The sequence below is a fragment of the Microtus pennsylvanicus genome, chromosome X (assembly GCF_037038515.1).
Source record: "Microtus pennsylvanicus isolate mMicPen1 chromosome X, mMicPen1.hap1, whole genome shotgun sequence".
NCBI lineage: Eukaryota > Metazoa > Chordata > Mammalia > Rodentia > Cricetidae > Microtus > Microtus pennsylvanicus.
The window spans coordinates 18,884,806-18,908,418 of record NC_134601.1 but is presented as its reverse complement, the minus strand read 5'-3'; the positions used below and the strand labels follow the sequence as shown (position 1 = coordinate 18,908,418).

At 45.9% G+C, this 23,613-nt stretch overlaps 2 protein-coding genes across 3 annotated transcripts in view; one reads left to right on the top strand and one right to left on the bottom strand.

Annotated features, from left to right (window-relative positions):
- Abcd1 (ATP binding cassette subfamily D member 1) overlaps positions 1–23,333 on the bottom strand; it is a 28,297-nt gene extending 4,964 nt beyond the window's left edge. Inside the window, exons 1-5 of one of the 2 annotated variants that reach the window (XM_075958556.1) lie at positions 21,709–23,333; positions 17,794–17,974; positions 3,410–3,552; positions 3,159–3,327; positions 1,796–1,890 (exon numbers count right to left, since the gene is read on the bottom strand). In XM_075958556.1, the coding sequence (XP_075814671.1) occupies positions 1,796–1,890; positions 3,159–3,327; positions 3,410–3,552; positions 17,794–17,974; positions 21,709–22,608 (1,488 nt within the window). In that variant the 5' untranslated portion in view covers positions 22,609–23,333. The remainder of the gene's footprint in view (positions 1–1,795; positions 1,891–3,158; positions 3,328–3,409; positions 3,553–17,793; positions 17,975–21,708) is intronic. The other variant, XM_075958557.1, reaches the window with a different exon arrangement.
- Positions 23,334–23,357: 24 nt separating this feature from the next.
- Bcap31 (B cell receptor associated protein 31) overlaps positions 23,358–23,613 on the top strand; it is a 40,272-nt gene continuing 40,016 nt past the window's right edge. The window contains exon 1 of the mRNA XM_075958559.1: positions 23,358–23,490. The gene's annotated coding sequence lies outside the window, so the exon portion shown is untranslated. The remainder of the gene's footprint in view (positions 23,491–23,613) is intronic.

The window sequence follows — 23,613 nt, the reverse complement described above, 5'->3', positions numbered from 1 at the left end:
ATATAGAGGAATGGACAAGACTTAGTTCTGTCCCCTAAGGCCCTAACACGCTGGATAACACAAGCCAAACACAGGGGCCATATTGGCCTTTAGGCCCCAGAGTAGCTGAGCAGCCGTGGCAGGAAGGAGGGGTTAGTTCATTTAGTGCCACTGCTAGCTAGGCAGAGAGACTGGGTCACAAAGGAGACACAGCACTGCACAGCAGACATGGCATGGCCATCCCCAGCACTACCATCCTCAGTCCCTTCCTTCTTTCAGTGTGGGCATTTCCTTATCTGCAAGTGATAAGGGTGTTACAGCACAGGGCTCCCAGGACGGTCCAGGTTCTGGCCTTTGATTTACCTTGAGCAATGTGATAGGTTGACCTGTGCACCCTGGATTTATCTGAAGTCCTATGTCCTACTGTCTCAGAGTGGAAACTGCATTGCACATGAAATTAGCTAAATGGACACTAAGGCACACTGGAGGGGAGTGAGCTAGATCCAACATGGCTGAAGTCCTTACAAAAGGTAAGATTCAAATAGACACACACAGAGGGGTGTGTATGTGTGTGAGGATAGAGGCAGAGAGTAGGGAGATACAGCAGAAACCCAGGAATATTAAGGACTGTCTAAACCAGAAGTCAGGCAAGGCCTGGGGTGCAAGAAGGAACCATCTTACCCCTTGAAGCTAGACTTCTGGCCTCCAGAATATGGAAGGAGTTCATTTCTGGTGATAGTGCTGCTCAGTCCAAGGGGCTTGTTTAGGCCCCAGGATACTCACCAGCATAGGCACTTGGTTCTGAAGGACAAGAGTGGCAAGAGGGTTTCAGGCTCCCTCAGGGCCCCTGCCCCACTCTTCCACCAGATTCCTTGGCAGCCTTGTTCTCAACTCAGGGGCAATCTACTCACCCAGGCTGCAGCATCTTGGATTTTTGGGCACCAGGAAACTACCTACCTCGGGTCCATCAGGGACCACACCACTATGTTATACTGTGTAGAGAAGAGACATATTCTGTACATTGCCTCAACTGGCTTTCTAGGATCTTGCTCTTCTTCAGGCTCAACCCCTCAGTGAAGGCCAAAAGCTGATATTCCACTTCCTCTTGCATCTTTCCAGCTTCCTCCCTTGTTGACAAGGCAGGCCCAGGTCCCTTTGTCTCTCAGCCCCTAACTCCAGTTGTGCCTACCTATGCTTTGAGGAAAAGCTTTACTGGGATTCCTCTTATGAAATGATTATCACCCTTTGGTGGCTCTTATTTTTATTTTATTTTACTTTTTATTTTTTTGTTTTTCAAGACAAGGTTTCTCTGTAGCTTTGGAGCCTTTCCTGGAACTCACTCTGTAGCCCAGGCTGGCCTCAAACTCACAGAGATCCTCCTGCCTCTGCCTTCTGAGTGCTGGGATTAAAGGTGTGCACCACCATACCAAGCAGTGGGTAATTTTTGAGGGCAGCCCACTCTCTGATTTATCTTTGGTTTCTAATAGCTCATAGTTCAGGGAAGCCTTGTGGGAAGAGCAAATGATCAAACCAGAAACACTTTGGTAACCCTTGGACAATCCTGGTAATTGTTAGTGTCTTTTATCAGTACTCCCCCTGCTATTACTTCAGAACTCAAGGTCAGAGTCGAGTTGGTCTCTCAGCTTGATCTTGGCCCATCTTCCACGTAGACCCGAGAACAACACCACCACTGATAGCTAAGCGAGATGCCAAGGGCTACAGTTCACAGATGTAGGTGGCCAGATAACCTGTCCCCAGCTACTTGGCTTAGACTGGTTAGTACTTCAGGTTGGGTATGCTCCTCCACTTGACCTACCCTGATGTTGAGGCTGGACACCACCACCTCTCCTGTGGGTGTGATGATAGGGATGTTCTCACAGATGATCCCCTGCTCCACATCCACCACTTGGCCTGTAGAGAACATGGAAGGACAGGAACACAGCATTTTTCTGCTTTCCTATGCCCTGATGCTCATCCCTTCTCCCTTGGCACAGGCTTAATCTATCTCAATAGTAGGCCCTGGGCTCTTAAATAGAATGGTATGATACAGGGCCCATGCAAAAACAGAGGTTTTCCAACAAGTTAATAACCCCAGAGTCAAGTAGTATGCCTTCAGTTGCCTCCTTTTGGTCCTCTGGAACCCAAGGCATTGAGTTGGTAGTTTTTTCTTTTCTCTTTCTTTCTTTCTTTCTTTCTTTCTTTCTTTCTTTCTTTCTTTCTTTCTTTTTTTGCGTGCGCCACCACCGCCTGGCTGGAACTAGCTCTTGTAGACCAGGCTGGCCTTGAGCTCACAGAGATCCGCCTGCCTGTGCCTCCACTGCCCAGCTTGAGTGGGTAGTCTTGCCCTGTGACAACCTCTCTTGGCAATATTGTAAGATGAGCTTCAATGTCTGGGCTCCTCTGTTGCAGTGCCCTGACTCCTGTGAACTGGCAGCTGGGTGGACTTTCTTTTGTGCTTGTGCTTTGCCTTGACTTTCTTTTTCTTTTGTTTCTTTTTGAAACAGGGTCTTATACTATAGCCCTCACTGGCCTTGAATATGCAGCAATCCTGCCTCAGTCTCCCAAGTACTGGGATTACAGGCATTAGCCCTCACTTATGAATATAAATATTTTATTTATTTACTTACTCACTTATTTAATTTTAGACAGAATGCTGACTTTGACACTATCATGTGTGCTTTATGTGGCAGTAGGGATTGAATTGAGGGCCTTGTGTATGCTAGGCAAACATGGAGCTATATTCCTAGCCATGCAATGCCCTTTTTTTTATTGCAATGCTGGGAAATGAACCCAAGGTCTCATACATGTTAGGCAAGTACTCTACCACTGAACTACACCCCTGTCCCTCACTCACTGCCTTGATTTATCTGTTTGCCTTGTGTGGGTGTGTGATATCCAGCATTGAGAGTCCAGAACCCCCTCTGTCTTAACTGGTAATCCAAACCAACACTCTTGGGAGGGTGTGTCCGCAGCTGAACTGGTGGTCAGTAGTTGGAGAAGGCAGGCTGCTAGGCCAGTCCCCTCCCAAGTGACTTAGTCTTCAATGACCTTTCTGGCAATGAGTGCTAAGTGGATGAGACAGGGTATACAGGGCTGCTTGAATGTTGGGGTGGTAATGTGAAGAGACAAAGCAATGGGTAGGAAGGCAGAGGAAGCACTTTACACAGAGGGTACCTTACCTTGAATCTTCAAGGGCCCCTCTACACGGACACCAGACCGTACCATGGCCCCAGGCCTAGCCTGAGCCTCCTCTAGATCCCCAGTCCTCTTAAAACGACAGTGTTGGACATCTTCAAAAACCTGGAACATCTCGTACACCCTGGCTGTGTAGCCAGCCAGCTCTGTCACCTATAAGGAGGGTGACATGGGCTCAACCCCAACCAGTTTGGGAATGGGCAAGTGGGCAGGGTGGGAGCTACACTGGGGTTACCTCCTTGTAGGATGACATGATCCTCTCAGTGGCATCTGCAGCAGCTGTGAGGAGGTTTCGGGCAATGGTGAAGGCTTCTGTGCGCTCACTGACCAGCTCCTCCTCCTTCATTTCTAAGGCTGCCTTCTTCATGGCTTCTGAGTCTATAAGCCAAGGTTGGGAGCAGAACAGAAAGTGGAAAGTCAAGGCCCACCATGGAAAGATAAGCATTGTGCATACCATGTTATGACAGGCAGATGTAATAGAAGCACATATGTTCTCACAGCATAAATGAAAACTGACTCAAAGGAGAAAATGGGTAAAACTTGCTCTTGGATTTCTTTTATTTCTTTCTTTATTTATTAAAGATTTCTGTCTCTTTCCCGCCACCACCTCCCATTTCCCTTCCCCTCCCCCAATCAAGTCACCCTCCCTCATCAGCTCAAAGAGCAATCAGGGTTCCCTGCCCTGTGGGAAGTCCATGGACCACCCACCTCCATCCAGGTCTCCTAAGGTGAGCATCCAAACTGCCTAGGCTCCCACAAAGCCAGTACGTGCAGTAGGATCAAAAACCCACTGCCATTGATCTTGAGTTCTCAGTAGTCCTCATTGTCCGCTATGTTCAGCGAGTCCGGTTTTATCCCAGGCTTTTTCAGACCCAGGCCAGCTGGCCTTGGTGAGTTCCCGATAGAACATCCCCATTGTCTCAGTGTGTGGGTGCACCCCTCACGATCCTGAGTTCCTTGCTCGTGCTCTCTCTCCTTCTGCTCCTGATTTGGACCATGAGATTTCTGTCCGGTGCTCCAATGTGGGTCTCTGTCTCTGTCTCCTTTCATTGCCTGATGAAGGTTAATATTCAGGAGGATGCCTATATGTTTTTCTTTGGGTTCTCCTTATTTAGCTTCTCTAGGATCACTAATTATAGGCTCAATGTCCTTTGTTTATGGCTAGAAACCAAATATGAGTGAGTACATCCCATGTTCCTCTTTTTGGGTCTGGCTTACCTCACTCAGGATAGTGTTTTCTATTTCCATCCATTTGCATGCAAAATTCAAGAAGTCCTTGTTTTTTACTGCTGAGTAGTACTCTAATATGTATATATTCCATACTTTCTTCATCTATTCTTCCATTGAAGGGCATCTAGGTTGTTTCCAGGTTCTGGCTATCACAAACAATGCTGCTATGAACATAGTAGAGCATATACTTTTGTTGTATGATAAGGCCTCTCTTGGGTATATTCCCAAGAGTGGTATTGCTGGGTCCAGGGGTAAGTTGATCCCGAATTTCCTGAGAAACCGCCACACTGATTTCCAAAGTGGTTGGACAAGTTTGCATTCCCACCAGCAATGGATGAGTGTACCCCTTTCTCCACAACCTCTCCAGCAAAGGCTATCATTGGTGTCTTTTATTTTAGCCATTCTGACAGGTGTAAGATGGTATCTTAAGGGGCTGGAGAGATGGCTCAGAGGTTAAGAGCATTGCCTGCTCTTCCAAAGGTCCTGAGTTCAATTCCCAGCAACCACATGGTGGCTCACAACCATCTGTAATGGGGTCTGGTGCCCTCTTCTGGCCTGTAGGCATATGCACAGACAGAATATTGTATACATAATAAAAATAAATAAATAAATAAAAACTTTAAAAAAAAAAAGATGGTATCTTAAAGTTGTCTTGATTTGCATTTCCCTGATCGCTAAGGAAGTTGAGCATGACCTTAAGTGTCTTTTGGCCACTTGAACTTCTGTTGAGAATTCTATGTTCAGCTCAGTGCCCCATTTTATAATTGGGTTGATTAGTCTTTTACGGTCTAGTTTCTTGAGTTCTTTATATATTTTGGAGATCAGACCTTTGTCAGTTGCGGTTGCTCTTGGATTTTATTTCTTGGCTATGAGACTAGAAACACAAGCAATAAAAGAAAAGCAGATCAACCTGAACTTCAAAATAAATACTTTTGAATACTGTGGGACATCATCAGCAAAGGGCAAAGGCAACATACAGACTGGGAAAGAATACTTGTAAACCACATGGGTAGTAAAGGTAGTCCTCTAAAACTTTTCTTAGCCCAGAGCAACTTAGCATCTGGGTTGTGGAGGCAGGAGGATCTTGAGCTCACAAAGCTATATATGCCAGGTGTGGTAGTCACACCTATAATCTCAGTTCTCTGAAGGCTGAGGAAAGAGGACTGCCACAAGTTCAGGGCCAACTTGAGCTATATAGTGTGAAACATTTTCTCAAAAAAAATCAAAGCTACATAAAGAGCAATAAAGTGGGTTGGTGAGGTGGCTCAGCTAGTAAAGATGCTTGCCACCAAGCCTGATGACCTGAGTTTGATCCCCAGGATCTGTATGGGAACTAACTACAAAAAGTTATCTTCTGACCTCTATATGTGTGTAGTAACATGTGTACTTTCCCATCTTACTACCATAATAAATAAATAAATGTCATCCTAATCAGGGAAGCTGGAACAAAGGGAGGTAAGAGCAGACATTGGTCAGGCGAGAAGTGGGACCCCCACCCATGTCTGGAAGGAGATAAAATGGAAAAGCACTTGGCAGTTCCTTACAAAGCTAAACAGTGAATTACCATAGGACCTAGGAATATAGACCTGATCTATAGTGCAAATTCAAAAACCAAAAATAAATTTAAAAAGGAATGATAAGAAATGCTGGGAAGGCCGGGCGGTGGTGGCATATGCCTTTAATCCCAGCACTCAGGAGGCAGAGGCAGGCGGATCTCTGTGAGTTCGAGACCAGCCTGGTCTACAAGAGCTAGTTCCAGGACAGGCTCCAAAGCTACACAGAAACCCTGTCTCGAAAAAAAAAAAAAAGAAATGCTGGGAAGATGTACGGAAAGGTGAACCTCTTTTCTTTTTTTGTGCAGGAATGTAAATGGGTAGAGCTGCTATGTCAATCACTGTGGAGGATCCTCAAAAAACTGAAAACAGAACTTCCATATGACCTATGTGTACCATTCCTGGACAAATACCTAAAGGCCTCTTAGTCCTACCACAGAAATACTTGCTTATCCATGTTTATTGCTGCGCTATTCACAATAGCAAAGAAATGCAACCAGCCTAGATGTCCATCAATAGATGAATAAATAATGAAAATGTGATACATTATACACAATGGAGTTTTATTTAGCTATAAAGAAAATGGATAGAACTGCAGACCATCATACTAAGCTGAGTGTAGCTGCGCAGTGATAGCTCACACCTTTAATCCCAGCATTCAGGAGGCAGAAGCAGGAGGATCTCTGAGTTTGAGGCCAGCCTGGTCTACAGAGCAAATTCCAGGACAGGCTCCAAACCTACCCAGAGAAACTCTGTCTCAAAAACCAAACAAACAAAATAAGAAAGAAAGCTGAACATAGTAGTGGTGCATGCCTTTTATCCTAGCATTTGGGAGGCAGAGGCTAACCTGGTCTATATATTGAGTTCTAGGACAGTCAGAGCTACATAGTCAGACCCTGTCTTAAAAAAACAAACAAAGCCAGGCAGTGGTGGTGGTGCACGCCTGTAATCCCAGCACTCGGGAGGCTGAACAGGTAGATCTTTGTGAGTTCAAAGCCAGCCTGGGTTGCAGAGTGAATTTCAGGACAGGCACCAAAGCTACACACAGAAACCCTGTCTTGAAAAACAAACAAAAAAGAAAGAAAGAAAAAAAGAAAAACAAACAAAAAAGAAAGAAAGAAAAAAAGAAAAACAAACAAGCAAACATGTCGTTATGAAATTTTTGCTACACACAATGAATATATAGTTAAGAAACAATTATAATAGGCCAGATGTGATGGCACATGTCTGTCTCAAAAGAACAGAGAAAAAAGAAATTGTGGTATATGTGTACAGTGAAATATTAGTCAGTCATAAGAGGGAACGAAGGCCTGGTTCACTTCCAACATAGATGAACCTTGAAACAATTATGCTCACTGAAAGAAGCCAGACAGCAAAGGTCATATATCATATGATTCCATTTTTATGTAATGTCTGGAATAAGCAAATTCATAGCGATAGAAGGCAGATTAGAGGGTGCCAGGAATTGATTGAGGATTAGGAGTGACTGATAATGGATATGGAATTTCCTTTAGAGGTAATCAAAATGTTCTGGACTTAGATAGTGGTGATGATTGCACAATTGTTAAAAAAAACCTGATATACATTACCACTTGACTTGAGGTGTGTGTGTGTGTGTATTCCTTTTTTGAGACAGGATTACTCTGTAGCTTCGGAGCCTGTCCTGGAACTAGCTCTTTTAGATCAGGCTGGCCTTGAACTCATAGAGATCCACCACCGCCCAGCTGAGGTATATTTTTTAAAAGGCTGAATTATATGGTCTGTTCATCACATCTCAGTAACATGTATTAAGAAAAGGAGCTAAAGTCGGGCAGTGGTGGCGCACGCCTTTAATCCCAGCACTTGGGAGGCAGAGGCAGGCAGATCTCTGTGAGTTCGAGGCCAGCCTGGGCTACAAGAGCTAGTTCTAGGACAGGCTCCAAAGCTACAGAGAAATCATGTTTAAAAAACAAAACAAAGAGAGAGAGAGAGAGAGAGCAGGAGCTGGAGAGACAACTCAGTGGTTAAAAGCAGAGGATCTAAGTATGAATCCCAAAACTCATGTCAGCTAGCTTCCAACTACCTGTCATTCCTGCTCCAGGGGATTCAGTGCTTCTGGCCTCCAAAGGCATCTGCACTCACATGTACATACTCGCCACCACATACACATAATGAAAAAAAAAATGAGCCACCAAGCATTGAGTTTCATTTCTTAGCTTAAGTACCTCCTATCACCTAGAATGCCTCTATTTTCTGTTGAGTACCATATCAATCCCTCTTTCTGAGCTTTGTTTCTTAAGTGTGACTTTTCTCCTCCTGACCTTGCTGTCTCCCCCATTCTCCATCTCACATCCTACTCTGTGGTCTCTAACCTCCTGTCAACAGACATCTCTGATTTGTTACAAGAATCACTCCTGTCTTAGATAAGTACCATATACAAAAGTTAAACCAAGACCAGGTGAACAATCTAAATAGACCTGTTAGTCGCAAAGAATTAGAAACTGTTATAAAAAACCTTCCTTCCAAAAAAAAAAAAGCCCAGGACCAGACGGTTTCAATGCAGAATTCTACCAGAACTTCCAAGAAGAGCTAATACCTATACTCCTTAATGTATTTCACAATATAGAAACAGAAGTCATTGCCAAATTCCTTTTATGAAGCTACAGTTACCCTGATACCAAAACCACACAAAGACCCAACCAAGAAAGAGAATTACAGGCCAATCTCACTCCTGAACATCGACGCAAAAATTCTCAATAAAATACTGGCAAACCAAATCCAAGAACACATTAAAAAAAATTATCCATTATGATCAAGTAGGCTTCACCCCAGAGATGCAGGGCTTGTTCAACATACGCAAATCCATCAATGTAATCCATCATATAAATAAACTGAAAGAAAAAAAACATATAATCATTTCATTAGATGCTGAAAAAGCACTTGACAAAATTCAACATCCCTTTATGATAAAGGTCTTGGAGAGATTAGGGATACAAGGGTCATACCTAAATATAATAAAAGCTATTTACAGCAAGCCAACAGCTATCATCAAATTAAATGGAGAGAAACTCAAAGCCATCCCACTAAAATCAGGAACACGACAAGGCTGCCCACTCTCTCCATACCTCTTCAATATAGTGCAATAGCAATAAGACAACATAAGGGGATCAAGGGGATTCAAATTGGAAAGGAAGAAGTTAAACTTTCGTTATTTGCAGATGATATGATAGTATACATAAGCGAGCCCAAAAACTCTACCAAAGAACTCCTACAGCTGATAAACACCTTTAGTAATGTGACAGGATACAAGATCAATTCCAAAAAACCAGTTGCCCTCCTATACACTAAGGATAAGGATGCAGAGAGGGAAATCAGAGAAGCATCACCTTTCACGATAGCCACAAATAGCATAAAATATCTTGGGGTAACTCTGACCAAGGAAGTGAAAGATCTATTTGACAAGAACTTTAAGTCTTTGAAGAAATAAATTGAAGAGGATACCAGAAAATGGAAGGATCTCCCTTGCTATTGGATTGGGAGGATCAACATAGTAAAAATGGCAATTCTCCCAAAAGCAATCTATAGATTCAATGCAATCCCCATCAAAATCCCATCAAAATTCTTCACAGACCTTGAGAGGACAATAATCAACTTTATATGGAAAAACAAAAAACTCAGGATAGCCAAAACAATCCTTTTTTTTTTTAAGATTTATTTATTTATTTTGCTTACAGTGTTCTATCTGCATGTCTGCCTGCAGGCCAGAAGAGGGCACTAGATCTCATTACAGATGGTTGTGAGCTACCATGTGGTTGCTGAGAATTGAACTCAGGACCTCTGGAAGAACAATCAGTGCTCTTAACCTCTGAGCCATCTCTCCAGCCCCTAGCCAAAACAATCTTATACAATAAAAGAACGTCTGGAGGCATTACCATCCCTGACCTCAAACTCTATTACAGAGCTACAGTATTGAAAACAGCTTGGTATTGGCATAAAAACAGAGAAGTCAACCAATGGAATCGAATAGAAGACCCTGACTTTAACCCACAAACCTATGAACACCTGATTTTTGATAAAGGAGCTAAAAGTATACAATGGAAAAAAGAGAGCATCTTCAACAAATGGTGCTCGCAGAACTGGTTATCAACCTGTAGAAGAATGAAAATAGATCCATATCTATCACCATGCACAAAACTCAAGTCCAAATGGATTAAAGACCTCAATATCAGTCTGAACACACTGAACCTGATAGAAGAGAAAGTGGGAAGTACTCTACAACATATGGGCACAGGAGACCACTTCCTACATATAACCCCAGCAGCACAGACATTAAGGGCAACATTGAATAAATGGGACTTCCTGAAACTGAGAAGCTTCTGTAAAGCAAAGGACACTGTCACTAAGACAAAAAGGCAACCCACTGACTGGGAGAAGATCTTCACCAACCACGCAACAGACAAAGGTCTGATCTCCAAAATATATAAAGAATTCAAGAAACTAGACTTTAAAATGCTAATTAACCCAATTAAATAATGGGGCACTGTAGTAATATGAGCGGCGGGGCTGCGTCCCCAACACCCCAGCCGCCTGCCCGGCTAGCTTTTGCCCCGCAATAATTACACGGACACTGTATTCTTTTAAACACTGCTTGGCTCATTTCTACCTAGCATCTTCTAGGCTAACTCTCCCACCTGGACTAGCCCATTTCTTATCATCTGTGTAGCACCGGTCTTACCGGGAAGATTCTAGCCTAAGTCCATCCTGGGTCGGAGCTTCATAGCGTGCGTCTTTCCTGGAACAGGTAGCATGGCGTCTCTGCTGAAGGCGTCTGCTTCCGAGAGGAGAGCTGTGGAGTCTGACCTCACTTCCTCTTCCTCCCAGCGTTTTGTTCTGTTTACTCCTCCCACCTATCTCCTAACCAATGAGAGCCAAGCAGTTTCTTTTAATTTAACCAATGACCTTCCTCCATCAGGGCACTGAACTGGACAGAGAATTCTCAACAGAAGTTCAAAGCCAGGCGGTGGTGGTGCACGCCTTTAATCCCAGCACTCGGGAGGCAGAAGCAGGCGGATCTCTGTGAGTTCGAGGCCAGCCTGGTCTACAAGATCTAGTTCCAGGACAGGCACCAACAACTACAGAGAAACCCTGTCTCGAAAAAATCCAAAAAAAAAAAAAAAGAAGAAGTTCAAATGGCCAAAAGACACTTAAAGTCATGCTCAACCTCCTTAGCAATCAGGGAAATGCAAATCAAAACAACTTTGAGATACCATCTTACCCCTGTCAGAATGGCTAGAATCAAAAACACCAATGATAGCCTTTGCTGGAGAGGATGTGGAGTAAGGGGTACACTCATCCATTGCTGGTGGGAATGCAAACTTGTGCAACCACTTTGAAAAGCAGTGTGGCGGTTTCTCAGGAAATTTGGGATCAATCTACCCCAGGACCCAGCAATACCACTTTTGGGAATATACCCAAGAGATGCCCTATCATACTACAAAAATATTTGTTCAACTATGTTCATAGCAGCATTATTTGTAATAGCCAGAACCTGGAGACAACCTAGATGCCCTTCAATGGAAGAATGGATGAAGAAAGTATGGAATATATACATATTAGAGTACTACTCAGCAGTAAAAAACAAGGGCTTCTTGAATTTTGCATGCAAATGGATGGAAATAGAAAACACTGTCCTAGCCGGGCGGTGGTGGCGCACGCCTTTAATCCCAGCACTCGGGAGGCAGAGGCAGGCGGATCTTTGTGAGTTCGAGACCAGCCTGGTGTACAAGAGCTAGTTCCAGGACAGGCTCCAAAACCACAGAGAAACCCTGTCTCGAAAAACCAAAAAAAAAAAAAGAAAAAAGAAAACACTGTCTTGAGTGAGGTAACCCAGACCCAAAAAGATGAACATGGGATGTACTCATTCATAATTGGTTTTTAGCCATAAATAAAGGACATTGAGCCTATAATTCGCGATCCCAGAGAAGCTAAATAAGAAGGTGAACCCAAAGAAAAACATATAGTTATCCTCCTGGATATTGGAAGTAGACAAGATTGCTGGGCAAAAAAATGGGAACTGGGGGTTGGGGTGGGATAGGGGAAAGGGGAGATGGGGAGAGAAAAGTGAGAATGGGAGGATGGGGAGAGCTTGGGGAATGGGATGACTGGGATAATGGAAGGGCAGATATGAGAGCAGGGAAGTATATATCTTAACTAAGGGAGCCATTTTAGGGGTGGCAAGTCTTGACTTTAGAGGGGTCCCCAGGGGTCCAGAGAGATGTCCCCAGCTATGTCCTTGGGCAGCTGAGGAGAGCCTGAAATGGCTCGATCCTATAGCCATACTAATGAATATTTTGCATATCACCATAGAACCTTCATCTGGCGATGGATGGAGATAGAGACAGAGACCCACAATGGAGCACTGGTCTGAACTCCCAAGGTCCCAATGAGGAGCAGAAGGAGGGAGAACATGAGCAAGGAAGTCAGGACCGCGAGGGGTATACCCACCCACTGAGACGGTGGGGCTGATCTATTGGGAGCTCACCAAGGCCAGCTGGACTGGGACTGAAAAAGCATGGGATAAAACAAGATTCTCTGAACATGGCAGACAATGAGGGCTGACTGAGAAGCCAAGGACAATGGCACTGGGTTTTGATCCTACTGCATGTACTGGCTTTGTGGGAGCCTAGCCTGTTTGGATGCTCACCTTCCTAGACATGGACGGAGTGGGGAAGACCTTAGACTTCCCACAGGGCAGGGAACCCTGACTGCTCTTTGGACTGGAGAGGGAGGGGGAGGGGAGTGGGGCATGGAGAGTGGAGGAGGGGGAGGGAAAAAGGAGGCGGGGAGGAGGTGGAAATTTTTAATAAAAAAAATTTAAAAAATGGAAAAAAAAAGAATCACTCCTGTCTAAAGCTGCATTTTTGGTCAGTTTACATCCCATAGTCACGCCCTTAAAGTCTCCTTAGTTGACAGTTTCAACTTTCATGATCTTGCGGCCCACATAAGAGTAAGGCTTTAAGAAATTATTATTAATATTAGTATGTGTATATATATGTAATATGTGGGCACACATGTATAACAGCATACATGTGTGGATGGGAGTACAACTTTGTAGAATGGGTTCTCTCTTTTCACTTTTTTTTTTGAGATAGAGTTTCTCTGTAGCTTTGGAACCTGTCCTGGAAATTGCTCTGTCGACAAAGCTGGCCATGAACTCACAGAGATTCACCTGTTTCTGCTCCCCCAGTGCTTTGATTAAAGGCATGTGCCACTACCACCCAGATTCCACCTTTTTTTTTTTTGGTTTTTCAAGACAGGGTTTCTCTGTGTAACAGAGATCTGGGTGCCTCTGCCTCCTGAGTCCTGGGATTAAAGGTGTGCACCACTACCACCTGGCTTCTCTTTCTGCTTTTTGAAAAACAATTTCTCTCTTATTATTTCATGTGCATTGATGTTTTGTCTGCATCTATGTCTGTGTGAGGGTGTTGGAGCCCCTGGAAGGAACAGGAGTTACCGACAGTTGTGAGTTGCCATGTGGGTGCTGGGAATTGAACCCAGGTCCTCTGGAAGAGCAGCTAGTGCTCTTAACTACTAAGCCATCTCTCCTCTTTCCACTTTTTTTTTTTTTGGTTTCTCGAGACAGGGTTTCTCTGTGGTTTTGGAGCCTGTCCTGGAACTAACTCTTGTAGACTAGCTGGTCTCGAACTCACAGAGATCCGCCTGCCTCTGCCTCCCGAGTGCTGGGATTAAAGGCGTGCGCCACCACCACCCGGCTTCCTCTTTCCACTTTTTTTTCTTTTCTTTTTTTTTTTGTTTTTTTTTTCTCTCTTTCCACTTTTGTGTGGGCGCCAGAAACCAATCAAATCACCAGGTTTTCAGGGCAAGCATCTTTACCTGCTAGCTATCTTGCCAGCCTCAGAACAAGGTTTTTACACATGAAACCTGCAAATGATGGTGGGGAACATGGAGGAAGCCTTACTCCATGGGCCCTTGGGTGCAGATGGATAAATAATGAAGGGCTGGATAAGTGGATAAATAATAAAGCCCTGGAAAGGATCAGGACTCTGGGGCTAACGCTGTGGGAAGAGGTAACCAGGACATATATGACCCTCAAGTGGATTAATGGTTGGGGCTGGTCAGGGAGGAAGAAAAGGTACAAAGAGTCAGCTCTGAAAAGCCTGAAAGGGAACAGGATGGATGTTTTTGGGGTTTGGCCCAGGAAATGGGGAAGGGTAAATTATTGTGCGTGGTGAGCTAAGTGTAAATATTGCCCTTTCTACTGTCTTCAAAGGCATAACTACAGTAGGCAGCCTTCCTTTTTCTTTGTCAGTGAGACAAATTTAATAGCTATGCAAGAACAGGGTCTACAGTTCTTTGTGGCCAGGACATTAGGAGAGCTGCTAGCACTTTCTAGAAGCCGACTGTCCTAGGACCTTTGGAGTTTAGGCTTGGCAGGAGGAGTAAACAAGATACTGCAGCCACACCCCTTTTCCAGTCCTGGGGCTACCATTAATACAGGACAGCAAAACAAAGCTTATCTAAAATCATCCCCAGTGGTAAAGTGTCTTCCTTCAAGGCTTTCTTTGAAGTACCAGGAACAGCACTAGCCACATCTCCACCCTCATCCAGCTCAATATAAAAGGTGAGGGAGAGAAATCCCACAAACAAGTGACCTATACAGAGAGGCAGTACTTGGGAGAGCAATAAGGCGTAGCACATAAAGGTAGCCAGAAATAGTTAAATTATTTTAAAAAAATCAAGTTGGACATGATAAAGAAAAACAACAGGTGATCTGGAGAATTACTGAGCAAAAAGGAAGACTGAGAAGCTGAAAAGCCTAAATATGGCTCAGTGGTTAAGAACAGTTGCTGCTTTTGGTGGTTTGAATAAGCATGGGCTCAATAGGCTCATATGTCTGAATGCTTGCTCCTCAGTTGAAACTGTTTTGGAAAGAATTAGGAAGTATGGTCTTTTGGAGGAGATATGTTAAGGAGGGTGTGCAAGACCAAAGATTTAATTAAGCCTTAATTTTACAGGGATTCCATTTTCCCTACAGGCTACCTGGTAAATAACTGAGCCTTGACCCTGGCTCCAGAAATGTGCTGCCATAGCAGAAATTTGAATAGATACCCTAAAAATGGCCAATTAAAATGATAGAGAGGAGGGCCATAAAATTTAATGAGGTCCAGATGTTCTTGGGAGGCATCCTGTCTTTGAAGATACCTTGTCAGTTATTAATGGCTCTTTGTTAGGGTTTTTTTTTTTTTGGTTTTTCGAGACAGGGTTTCTCTGTGGCTTCGGAGCCTGTCCTGGAACTAGCTCTTGTAGACCAGGCTGGTCTCGAACTCACAGAGATCCGCCTGCCTCTGCCTCCCGAGTGCTTTGTTAGGTTTTTGTGCCCCAAAACTGACCAATGGGTTCAGAAACTACCTTATGTACTCCTCACCCAATCCTAAAATGACAGGACTCGGAACTCCCCTGACTATCCCCTTTAAAAGTTTGCCCCTTTTCCCCTTCCCCAAGTTCAGAGCTGTACTTTGCTCACCCACCGCGGGTGAGGGAAGTGGGTGTGGTGGAGATACAGTCCAAACTCGAGCTGGAATATTATTAAAAAACCCTCATGTAATTTGCGTCAGAAATCCAGCTCTGTAAATTCATTTGGGGATCAGAAACTTGGGCATAACAGGTGAGGGTGGGCTTTGAGTTTCAAAAGCCCACTGTGACAGGTTCAATTTCTCTGGCTATCTGCCTCCAATTTGTGGGTAAGGTGTAAGTTCTCAGCTACTGGTTAGTGCCATGCCTGCTTGTCTGATTCCATGTTCTCCATCATGATGGTCATGGACTCATCTTCTGAAACTATAAGCGAGCCCCCAATTAAATGCTTTCTTTTATAAGTTGCCTTGATCAAGGTGTTTCTTCATAGCAATACAACAGTGACTAAGACATTGCTCTTACAGAAGACCTATGTTTGGAGCTTATAACTGTCTGTAACTCCAGTTCTAGGGGGATCTGATGCCCTCGTCTAGCACCAGGCATGCACTCGGTACACAAACATACATGGAGGCAAAACACACATATACATAAAATTAAAAAAATATTTAAAAAAGAAAACCATACATATTTGAAGAAAATACAAGTTTGATACAGGAAAAGCAGAATTCCCTACCTAAACATAGTTCACTAAAGCTGAGGAATACAAAAGAGAAAGGAAATGATAAAGGTATCTATAGAGAAAATGCATGGTATTTATAATTAAACTCACAAAGAAAATTTAATAGCTATGCAAGAAGGGAGAAGACAATGAAATTTGTCAAATGACTGGAATAAATTAACTTTCCACTAAATTTTTATGCTTAACCTAACTAGTTCAGGAATAAGAGAGTAAAAGATAAAAAGAGTGAAAGGTATTTTCAGAGAAGCTAAGTGAAAAAGACCCCATGAAGCTGGGCGGTGGTGGCACACACCCTTAATCCCAGCATTCAGGAGGCAGAGGTAGGCAGATCTCTGAGTTTGAGGCCAGCTTGGTCTACAGAGCTAGTTCCAGGACAGCCAGGGCTCGAAAAATAAAAAACAAAAACAAAAGTAAAGATGATACCCATTTCTTTCTCTTTTGTATTCCTCAGCTTTAGTGAACTATGTTTAGGTATGGAATTCTGCTTTTCCTGTATCAAACTTGTATTTTCTTCAAATATGTATGGTTTTCTTTTTTAAGTATTTTTTTAATTTTATGTATATGTGTGTTTTGCCTCCATGTATGTTTGTGTACCGAGTGCATGCCTGGTGCCTGGAGAAGCCAGAAGAGGACATCAGATCCCCTTACTGAAAGAATATTTTAGTATAGCCAGGCTAAGTGTAATCCCAGCACAGGGGAGGCTGAGACAGGAGGATGGCCAAGTTCAAGGGTCATCTGGGCTATAAAGAGAGACTCATTTCAAATCAAAACAAACCACAAAAAGAAAGAGTGAACTTCTGAAAATGTCTATCGGGAGGGATGACTGAAGGAAGGGAATACTGAGCAGAGAAATCAGTATCCATGTGTGTGAGTTTACATACATCACACAAAGCCATAACAGAGAATGAAAGCACATGATAGTCAGGTGTTCTGGTACTCACTAGTAATCCCCAGAACTCAGGAAATGGGTAGGAGGATCAACAATTCACAGTCATACTCAGTTACATACCGAGTTCAAGGTTATGCTGAGCTATAAGAGACCTCTCAAAAATCAAAACACATAAACAAAACAAAAAGAAAAATAACCCACAAAACTAAAATTAAGGCTGGGTTGTACTAACAGGTGTCATGGGGGTTGCTTTTCCAGGTAAACTAGTCTAAGGCTTAGGAGGAAGAGAGCTATTAATTAATCTAAGGAGGTTTTCAAGAATGTATGTTCACCTTTTCAAGGGCAATCTCTGAAAGGTGAATGAACTGCAAACCAGTAAAGGAACAAACAGAAATAAAGACAACCTGACCACCACCAAAATGACAGGCAGGGCAGGCTTCCTACTCTGTACAAAGGCATCTGTCTACCCTTGGCATTTGTGAGAACCATTTGTTGGAAATAACAAAGGCTGGGTCATGAAAGGACTTACCCAAGCCACCCTATACTTATCTCCAATTAAAACTGAGGACAGGTGGGTAAAGGGTATGCACAGGTGGAAAAGTGGAGTTCCTAAGTTGTGGTCCTGTGCTAGGCTTCTGGGCACCAAGGACCATGAGATGTATATTTGGCAGCTAAGAGCTCAGAGGAATGCCTGACTTCTGATCATCTCAAAGCCAGTAGGCTCAGTGCACCCACATAGAAGGGGAAAGTGGGCTGGCTGAGCTCTGGGCCCTAGTCCCTGAATCCTTGGCTCTTACCTGACTCTGCATAGCCAGTTGCTGTAATGATGGGGACAGCTACCATTAGCAGGCCGGATGCACTCCATACATATTTCATGAGGAACTGTTCCAGCATGACATACCATAGGCGTTCCAGCAGGATGAGGTTGATCTGTGAAGCCAGGTCTTGATAGGAGTGCTGCAGTAGTGCCAGCTCCACCTGCAAGGACAATAGATATCCAAAAGTCATGGAACAACTCCTTGGGGGTGATAGTGAGTCCTCAAGTACAGCCCACATATGCTGTTTGATGGCCACAACGCCGAGGGATTGGGGACTATACTTGTAGTAGGGCCAAGTCTCAAATAGGGGTGATGGTAAGGGACTGCCTGATGTTATGGGGCAGCTCCTGTCCTCTTTCAATTACTGCTGTGGTTGGATCTTTCACCACTCCCTCTCTGTACCCTGCCTGGGCAGATCCAGGCCCCTGAGGGCAGCTTCCTTTCATCTGCTGACCCCATTTCTTGGGGCTCCCTCCTAATGCCTCCCTACTCCAGAAATCATGAGCAAGTTTTTCTACCTTGAACTAAGCAAAGGCCAGCATGGGAAAGCAAATGATAAAGTTATTAATTTTATAAAATTCAGTCAATGGTCTTAGTCTACTCAGGCTCCCTTTCCTTCCTTCCTTCCTTCCTTCCTTCCTTCCTTCCTTCCTTCCTTCCTTCCTTTCTTTCATTGTTTGAGACAGGGTTTCTCTGTGAAACAGTTCTAACTATCTTGGAACTAGCTCTTGTAGATCAGGCTGACCTCAAACTCACAGAGATCCGCCTGCCTCTGCCTCCCGAGTGCTGGGATTAAAGGCATGGACCATCACCGCCCAGCTCCTGCTACTTTCCTAGGACTCTCTGCTGTGAGAAAATTACACTGAATTTTCCCACTAAAACAAGGTGAATACATGCTCAAATCTGGTGGCAGTTGAAGTCAGACAGACCTCAGAGAAGTCTAGAAGTATTGGGAAGTATTCATGGCAAGGTGACTGTGGTGTTTTAAATTTCTCTGCCTCAGCCGGGCGGTGGTGGCGCACGCCTTTAATCCCAGCACTTGGGAGGCAGAGGCAGGCGGATCTCTGAGAGTTCGAGACCAGCCTGATCTACAAGAGCTAGTGCCAGGACAGGCTCCAAAACCACAGAGAAACCCTGTCTCGAAAAAAAGAAAAAAAAATTCTCTGCCTCCCACTGCACACCCAGCAGGGCACTGGTTGTCAAATGTTTTCACTTCTTTCTCTATTTTACTGACACACACTTCATAGTGTATATTCTCACGTCTATTGTTGTACACAGAAACAAAGAAACCATGTGCCCTGCCTAAACTCATATTGCCTGGAGGTGGCAAGCAGTGTAGGAATGTGGGCTGAATGGGTTGGGCTGTTAAGAGAACCAGATTTTTTCTTTTTCTTTTTAGTTTTTCGAGACAGGGTTTCTCTGTGGCTTTGGAGCCTGTCCTGGAACTAGCTCTGTAGACCAGGCTGGTCTCGAACTCACAGAGATCCGCCTGTCTCTGTCTCCCGAGTGCTGGGATTAAAGGCGTGCGCCACCACCGCCCAGCCGAGAACCAGATTTTCATTTTGTTTTGAGGTATGGTAGATGGAATTTAGGACCTTGGCCATTCTAGCTTTGGGCATGCTAGCTAGGTGAACCTCTACCACTGAGCTATATTCCCAGGCCTAGAGAACCAGACTTCTGGTTTTTTTCTTTTGTGACTGGGTTTCATTATTATTATAATTATTTTGGTTTTTCGAGACAGGGTTTCTCTGTAGCTTTGGTGCCTGTCCTGGAACTAGCTCTTGTAGACCAGGCTGGTCTCGAACTCCCAGAGATCCGCCTGCCTCTGCCTCCCGAGTGCTGGGATTAAAGGTGTGCGCCACCACCGCCCAGCTGGGTTTCATTATATAGCTCTGGTTGGTCTGGAATTCTTTATGTAGACCAGAGCCAACTTCAAATTTGTGGCAATTTTCCTGTCTCTGCTTTCCAAGTGCTGGGATTACAGGTATGTACCACCATGCCTGGCTTTTTTGTTATTTTTGAGACAGCCTCACTATGTGCCCAGAAACTCACTATGTAGTCCATGAACTCAGTCAGAGTCATCCTCCTGCCTCAGCCTGATAACCAGATTCTTATAAATTTAGAAGCTGATTTAAGATTTACTTTGTTTTTTCAAACAGGAGGTTGTATACATGTGTATGTAACATGCATATGCACTATCTGAAATTCTAGCAAGAATATAATACCTTGTTGTTTGCCTGCCAGCCAGCCAGCCAGTTAATTCCCTTCTGTAATAAATTGATGACTTCAATCTAGGCCCCTATCTACAGTACATTAGTCAGTGGGACTACTAGAGTGGGACATGTGCCTGTACCAAGGCACTCAATCTACCATCATTTCATATAGTTTAAACAAACAGATTAAGGGTGTCCCAGCAAGTGAACTCTATTGTTGAATGTGCTATTTTCTGAAGCAAGCACAGAGGAAGTCTTTCTAAATACCATGCTCTTTCTTTTGCACTTGCACGTTCTGCCTAGGCCTGCTCTTATAGCCCAGTTTTCCTCAAACCCAGCCTCTCATTCCTGAAGTGAGTAAACCACCTTGAAGCACCCTGGTAATCTAGGTTTGTGCCTTAAACTGGGAGCACTGTCAGCTAAGACTGATGGTGTAGCTATGGGTCTTGTGCCAAGTGCCTCACCCAAGGCCTGGCTGCTTGCCAAGACCCCTGCAGCCCAGTATTCTGGAGAAGAGAATGAGAGAGGGGTTATAGTGAGGGTGAGACACTTTTTCTTCTAATCTGAAACTTGACCTGGACCAGAGATGCCTCTTTTTGCAGACCGTAGAGACAGATCCTTTCCAAAAGTCAAGGACAAGCCTGATTCTCTACAAGTTGTGCAGCCAACCTGACAAGGTCCTGGGGCAAGTGGCTACCTGACCCAGGAAACACAGAGACCTTCATGAAATAGGTGCTTGTGTCCCTCCCCCGCCCCCAGCACTAGAGAACCGAAACTAGTTGCCAGAATAAGGCCCGAGGCAGCTGCAACCACAGGCATAAGGAAGGGGAGGGGCTGCCACAGAATGAAGCTTGCACTGGCCTCAAGTTGCCTTTCCCGGTGTCTGAGGGCTCTCCTGGCCACAGCCCAGCTCACAGAGTGGCTGGAATCTGTGCGGAAGGGCGGCTACAATGGCAGTAGTGGTGGGGGAGCTTGTCAGGCCTAGCATGCAGTGGCTGAAGCTAGGCCAGGCATCCCTATCCCTGGGAGGGAGAAGGGGAGGGAGGGAGGAGGGCAGGTTGCTTGCCAAGCCTGTCGGTCACTAGCCAGGCACGCCTGGGGCTCTGACAGCCTTGACCCTGAGCACCAACACCACTGCAGCTGCTGTGCTGAGCTCTGATTGTTAACCTCTGCTTGGGCTGAGTCATGCCCATAATACCAGCCAGCCCAGCCAGCTAGCTCCATTGGACGCTGGCCTTCAAAGGGCTTACAGATGTAAGAGACTTTAGGTAGTAGGCTGTGTCCGACCATTCCTGCTCCCGGATGGTAGGAGTCTAATTTCTCCCAGTGGGTTACAGGAATGGTTGACTGCAATATTGGAGTGAGCTGAACCAGTAGCATCTCAAACCACTAGAATACAAAGCTTCAAGTCCAAGACAATTTCACCAAGGAAGCAGAAGTAGCCTAGAGGTTTCAGGCAGCCAGCACGGGGAAGTTCCCACCCAGTGGTGCCATTTCTCCATTTCTGCACCTTAAGACTACAGCCATCCAAGGTCTACCCCAAATTTGTCCCAGTGCTTATTTACAGCTTTAACATCAGCCTGAGGCTGAGCCTTAGGCTTTCCCTATGGCTTATAGCTGGCTGCCAAGGGTCTCCCAGCCACCTCCTCTCCTATATAAGCAGCATTTCAATCTGCCCCACCTCATGGCCCCCATAGAAGGCAATTTCCTCTGAGTTGGCCACCACTCGAGAGTGCATGTAGCGCAGTTCACCCTTCCGCCTTGCTTCCTCTGCCACCAGCTCTCCAAACTTGGGAGAAAAGGCTCGAAGCACGTTGGCTGTTAAGAACACCACCAGGCCAGCGATGGCTGAGGGCCAGGCTGTGCCAGCTCCTCTGGAGCGGGCAGCTCGAAGTAGAGTGTAGGAGGTCACGGCCACGTCCAGTAGTGGCTTGGTCAAGTTGGAATAGAGGTGGGCTATAGAGGCAGCAAAGGCTACCACATCCTCTGTCAGAGACTGGTCAGGGTTCCGAAGCCGTCCATCCATGTTGCTTACTCGGTAGTAAGTCTGCTGGGAGAAGTAGAGTCTATAGGCATGAGCAACTAGTCGGCTTCGGAAAGACAGAGCCAGCTGGCCCTCTAGGTAGCGGATGGCACTGTTGATGAAAGTGGCAGGAAGGGCGATGAGGAGCCACTGCAGCAGCTGCCAGCTAAAGGCCTGTGGGTCCTTACGAACAATGCAGCGGGCCAGTCTGCCGTCCAGGCGGGCCACATACACAGACAGGAAAGTTCGGCTTACCAGGGCAGTAGAATGCAGGGCCAGCAACCCTGTTTCCCGGCATAAGACTCGGGGGAACAGCAGCCTCAGGAGCACCAGGAGCCGCTGCAGAAATACCCGGTTCATGCCAGCCTTGGCTGCTGTGGCCCCAGAGGCCTCTTGCGTGGGCTCTCCAGCTGGCACCTGAGGGCCCCTGGCAGGAGTCAGACACTGCCGTACTAGAGGGTAGATTTTGTGGACTCCATAGGCTGTGAGTGCCAGAACCACAGCTGTGCGCTTCAGCGTGGTCACCCTCGAGGACCGTGGAGTGGAAAGCACCGGCATGTCACCTGGACTGGTGGGCAGGCTGAGGGCTGGTACCACTTACTGCCCAAGGCTGCAGTTCGGGCAGATGCTGAAGGGCTGTTGCTCTGATCCAGGGCTCGTCGTCTAGGCAACTGGATACCCTGAAGTGGTCCCTGAGACTTTAGGCCCCTGGGGTGGTGCTGGGGCCCCTGGACGTTGGCTTAGGATCCTCCAGGGTAGTGGCCTCTTCAGGCAGCCCAGGTGGAGGAAACAGGCTTCCCTCTCTAGATAATTCCTTAGCCCCTGAGGTCAGCTTCGAGAGATCTTAAGCAAAGAGGCTGTCTCTTCCCCTCAACCTCCTCTAACTGCTTCTCCTCCCACCGCCTTGTGACACCCCTCCCTGGGGCAACAGGCGGGTTCGTCCTCTGGGCAGCCGGGCTGAAGCTACAGTGACTTTGCCAAGGCCCAGAATTCCCACCCACCTTCCCCCAGGGGGAATGGGGCGGAGTTGGGGCAGGAGGCGGAGTTGGGGCAAGGGGCACCCCACCCGGTACTCGCCCAACGGCTGGGCCCCACCCCCTCTCTGACCACTGAGACAAGGGATGACCGCGTAGGCTAGAGAAGCGGCCCTAGCCTTCCCGCCAAGGCTCCTCCGAGCACCACCCTTGCGTGTCCAAAGAGTCAAAGAGTCAGAGACGCGAGCGGCAGCCAGCCGACACTTCCTCCGAAAACCTAGACAACAGCCCGCGGTCTGGGGGCGGGGCGGGAAACGGCAGCGGGCGGAGCCTTTGGGGCCTCACAAGAGCTTGTAGGCGGGGCCCGATGCGCGTTTCCGGTTTCCGGTTGCGGGCTAAGGGGCGGGCCGGAGCGGTGGTAAGAGTTTGGTAGTGGCGGTAGGGTGTACGCCTTGTCTGAAACTCGGTAAGCTGAGTCCGCGGGTGTGGCTGCCTCTCGGATCGCCGAGGTTACCCCCAGTCCCTTCATGAGGGCAGGAACTATGTGTCTCAGAAAGACTGGGGATTCTGTAAAATCTCTGGATCCGGG